This window comes from Xiphias gladius, chromosome 8 (genome assembly GCF_016859285.1).
Source record: "Xiphias gladius isolate SHS-SW01 ecotype Sanya breed wild chromosome 8, ASM1685928v1, whole genome shotgun sequence".
NCBI classification, from domain to species: Eukaryota; Metazoa; Chordata; class Actinopteri; order Istiophoriformes; family Xiphiidae; genus Xiphias; species Xiphias gladius.
Window position 1 is genome coordinate 16,911,441 of NC_053407.1, and position 4,564 is coordinate 16,916,004.

Below are 4,564 nucleotides of genomic sequence, written 5' to 3' on the forward strand. Positions count from 1 at the left end.
ACATGGTCATATTTGCAGCTATCTCCAACAAAACCGCTGAGTTTTTCCTAACAATTTATATATTTGTGCGAAATGTATGCCAGAAAATCAGTCAGAACCATCATACCTACCATGGAAACAGCCAAATATTTGAATACCTGTCTCTTTGGAGCTTCAAGCCTCGGAATAATGTTATTTACACAAGATAAGAGAGAGGAAATGATATCAGAGATAATATTGTATGAAGGGGCATCTGTGAGCTGGTTTTACAGCTGCAGCTTAAATAAACTGCTGTAATCCCAAGACTGTAAAGTGTGGGAGAAATCAGAGGTACATGCAATAAAACATGCTTTGGTACAGGTGTATCGGAAAATGTGACCTGACTTGAACATGTGTGATTTATACTCGGAAGTATTTGCCTTCACGCACTGTGTTTACATGCACACAGAGCAACCAGGAGAAATCACACTAAAACAGGAAATTGTAGACACGGAGGAGCTAAGTATGGCTGCATAAGATAAGGATAAATCTCTCTCTCTCTCTGACACACACACACACACACACACACACACACACACACACACACACACACACACACACACACACACACACACACACACACACACGGGGAGGCGGCTGTTATAGTCTACAACCAGGCAATTATCTAAGTGTCTGTTTCTGTTCAGCCAATCAGTGTCTCTCTCTCTCTGCCTCTGCCTTTTCTGGCTACAAGAAGCAAAGTAAAGTCGTCTGTTGTGGGAGACATTTATTGGAATCTACTTCCCCCTTGTGGTTGCTCTTAATATCGCAGCAACCAACAGAAAGAGTCTTATTTTATTTAAAAATGTATATATATGTATACATATAAACACAAAAAGGGAAAACCAGAAGCCAGAGAACTATAGCCACAACACCAATGTTCACAACCCCTTACTGCTGAAAGCCTGCTGCTCACAAATTAATAATCAATACACAGATGACCAACTAATCGATAGCTATTGATATTTTCTATGCTGTTAAACGTTCCAACTATACAACCAGAAATAAGACTTGAAAACAACACTGTAATATATAAATGCAGCATTACCAGAAACAGACCTGCATTTAAAAAATTAAGTAAAAGTTTGTCGGCAAAATGTACTTCAAGTATCAAAAGTAAAATGACTGGAAAATGTCCCCTGTGAGTGATAGACACTATTCTGTTATCTCAGATGTTACTACTGATGCGTTGACGTCTGAGCAACCTTTTACTGTTGTAGCTGGTTGTGGTGAGGGCCAAACATCTTTGGGCGCTCTCGGGTATTTTAGTATTTAACAACGAATAGACTCGTTTTAATGTAGTAAAAAGTACGAGATTTCCCTCCAGATTGTGGTGGAGCTGACGCACAAGGCGGCATTATACGGAAAAAAAAACACTTGCCTAAAAAGCAAGTAGCCTGTCTCGGAGTTGTACTTCAGCGCAGTGCCTGAGCGAATGAACCACTGGCTGGAAAATCGGGACGGAAAAACGAGCCTAGGATAAAGCATGAGAAAGTCGGTCTATCTGTCGTTTTTGATAACAAGATGGAGTATCATAATAGCCTAATACTGTCGCGTAGAATAAAAAAAATACCTAGAAAAACTAGTTGGAGCTCTGTGTTTTGTCCAGTCTCCCACATCAGTTTCTCTTCGCGTTCACCTGCTCCGTGCAGCGGGCCCGTGCCATACAGAGACCGGGCCACGCGAGGGAGGCATCATTAAACCCCGGCTGCTGCTGCCGCCGCTGCAGCTGCCGCTTGTTGTTGTTGTTGTTGTCGTCGTCGCGGATGATTTGTTTACTCCGCCCACCTGTCTGCGCTATAATAACCGCTCTCGAGCGGCACCGGCGGCACAGCGGCAGCCTCCTCCCGCCCTCACGTGCAGCTGAGCGGCCCGGCACAGCTGTTTCGCCGAGCATGGATGCCAACGTGGTTGTTATGGGGACAGAGAGCGTCGGCAAGTCAGGTAAACGAGCCGAAACGGAAAACGGAACGAACGAGCGGAGATGGAGTTATACGTGTGCTTCTGTTGCACATGTTGAGTTAAATGCTCTTTATACAGCACTTAACTATTTGCCACATGTATAAATACTTTTTTTTTCTTCTTTTTTCCCAGCGCTGACTGTGCGGCTCTTAACCCGGCGATTTATTGGAGAGTACGGAGACATCGGTAGGTGTCGAGTCTGTTTTACTAACGTCGATGAAATGCAGCCGTTTCAGTTAATCCATCTTCATCATGAACTGCACTTTATTTATTAATTTATTTATTTATTTTTGTTCTTGCAGAGTCCATCTATAGTCATAGTTTTATGGTCGATGGGAGGGAGATCACTCTCAATATTTGGGATTCACCTTACTCTGAGGTAAGGACAAACTAAACTATTCTGACGGTTACTATCAGTAACTCTCGGTGTTAATAATGCTGCTTTATTCTGCTGACATGCTGAGCTGTTACCAGTGGTACAGGAAGGACTCCTCAAATCCTCAAATGAAGTAAAAATAGAAACACTACAATCTAAAAACACTCCGTTACAAGTTAAGTTTCTTCATTCAAAATTCTACTTAAGTAAAAGTTCAGCAAAATATATCGCTTAAAAGTTCCTTTCATACTGTTATATTCTTGTGTTTATTATAATGCTGTTAATTAAAATCTTAATATAAACAGTATGGAAATGTTGCAGCTGGTGAGGATGTCCTTAATTTGAACTACTTTACATACCTTTGGGTAGTTTGAACTATAACAATATATATATATATATGTGTGTGTGTTGGAATCATGGATCATCCTATGTTTTCTGTGTAAAATCTTAATCTGCATTGTAGCTAACTAAAGCTGTGAAAATAAATGAACTGCAGTAAAAAGTACAATAGGTCCCTCTGAGCAGTAGCGGAAGAAACAAAATGGACAAACACAACAAGCATGTCATATTTGTGCTTAAGTAAAGTACTTGAGTAAATGTACTTTGTTACTTTCCACCAGGGGTTGTTGCTGTATTTTAACTTAAATGTGTGATTCCACAGGATTCGTCCGTGGAGACGTCACTCTTTGAGAAAAAGGTCCAGTGGGCAGACGGCTACGTCCTCGTCTACAGCATCTGCGACAGGGCCAGCTTCAACAGCGTCAGCAGGCTCATTCAGACCATCAAGTCCACCAAAGACTACATGAACGCAGACAAAGTGCCAATGGTGATTGTGGGTAACAAGAGGGACCTGCACCACAGGCGGACAGTGCTTAGCGAGGAGGGCCGGCTGCTGGCTCTCAACACAGACTGCCACTTCTACGAGGTGTCAGCGGCCGAGAACTACCACAGCGTGCTCACGGTGTTTCACGGGCTGATGGACAGGATGAAGGACACCAAGCCGACCACGAAGAGGCCTCTGGGGTTCAAGGGCATAGTGAAAAGCATGTCGGCGGTGTTTGCCAGGAGACGGACAGACTCCTTTTAGTAAGACCATGACGGAAGAGGAAGGAGTTTTCTGTGAATCCGCATCATGTTTGTTCGACTGGATGGATGTTACAGTCTGTCAGTGAGGTGTTACCAGGTGTGTCACGTGTTGCCGTGCCAAAGGTAACAATGAAGCCTCCAGAGGCAGAGACATTACAGAGATGGGAGCTGTTTTTCACTTGAAAAGTGTGGAAAGGAGAAAGCCATTACAACTAAGAAGACATGAAGACAATGCAATGTGACAGAGGTTACAGATGTTTTTTTTTCTGGTGACAGCTCAGCTGCACTTCATTTACACAAGACTGATGAACTGACATAAGTAATCTTTGTCATTTTACAGATATTTGACCTGTAACATATTGTGTGCAGCAAGGTATGCAAAATGTGTAAGTGTCATTTTAATGTTGTACAGATTACAGATCGGAATAAATTGTATGTACAAATTGAATGTGCCTTTACTTATGATGCCTATACCAAAGATAATGTCATAAGATTGACAAAGCTCTTCAAAACAGTGACTGAAAAATGTGCTGCTCAATCCTGTCATTAATTCTTGGAAGAGAAAAGAACATATTTGTATTCAATCAAGTCTGAACACTGTAAAGCTAAAGAACAAACCGTGTTTGATATTTATGAGCTTCCCCATGTTTAATTCATTGATTATGTGTCATATACTGAAATGTATTGTAAACCCTGTTTTACAGTTTATAAGGATTTGAATAAAACACAAAATTTACACAAATGTATGATTTTCATTTGTTTTGATTTTGAAACTCAAATGTTTGTTTCCCAGTGAGTTGATATATTTGTTGATCCAGATTTGGAAATACTCAGACTCCATAAGGTCAGCTTCAGATCAGCAAGGCATAATCTGGTAGAGTCTTGCTCAAGGGCAGCTAAGCAGGATGGAAGCTAATGGAAATAAGGACTTATTGACTTGTACCAGGGTCTGGAGGAAGAACAGTCTCCTCACTGATTATATCATCCTACTATCACAAAAACGGTGTCCCATGACTCTAGGGCATATCAGTGTCTGCAGTAACACAGCACACGACTTCAAAAGATGTATTTTAAAATGTTGCAATCTGCCAAGAAGGGTACTGTAGTCTTAGATAGTTCCCT

The 4,564-nt window shown here is 41.5% G+C and overlaps 1 protein-coding gene across 1 annotated transcript; it reads left to right on the top strand.

Annotated features, from left to right (window-relative positions):
* Nucleotides 1-1,864: 1,864 nt before the first annotated feature.
* Nucleotides 1,865-4,081, top strand: si:dkeyp-59c12.1. The gene is made up of 4 exons (XM_040133566.1): nucleotides 1,865-1,962; nucleotides 2,113-2,166; nucleotides 2,283-2,359; nucleotides 3,018-4,081. The coding sequence occupies exons 1-4, from the start codon at nucleotides 1,914-1,916 to the stop codon at nucleotides 3,441-3,443; spliced, it is 606 nt and encodes a 201-aa protein (XP_039989500.1). The 5' UTR covers nucleotides 1,865-1,913; the 3' UTR covers nucleotides 3,444-4,081.
* The last annotated feature ends 483 nt before the right edge of the window (nucleotides 4,082-4,564 follow it).

Bases quoted from the DNA above. Each gene is read 5' to 3' on its own strand.
- si:dkeyp-59c12.1 (XM_040133566.1), top strand. From the start codon at position 1,914: ATGGATGCCAACGTGGTTGTTATGGGGACAGAGAGCGTCGGCAAGTCA. The intron at 1,963-2,112 runs GTAAACGAGCCG...CTTTTTTCCCAG, and splicing joins AGAGAGCGTCGGCAAGTCAG to CGCTGACTGTGCGGCTCTTA. The intron at 2,360-3,017 runs GTAAGGACAAAC...GTGATTCCACAG, and splicing joins GGGATTCACCTTACTCTGAG to GATTCGTCCGTGGAGACGTC.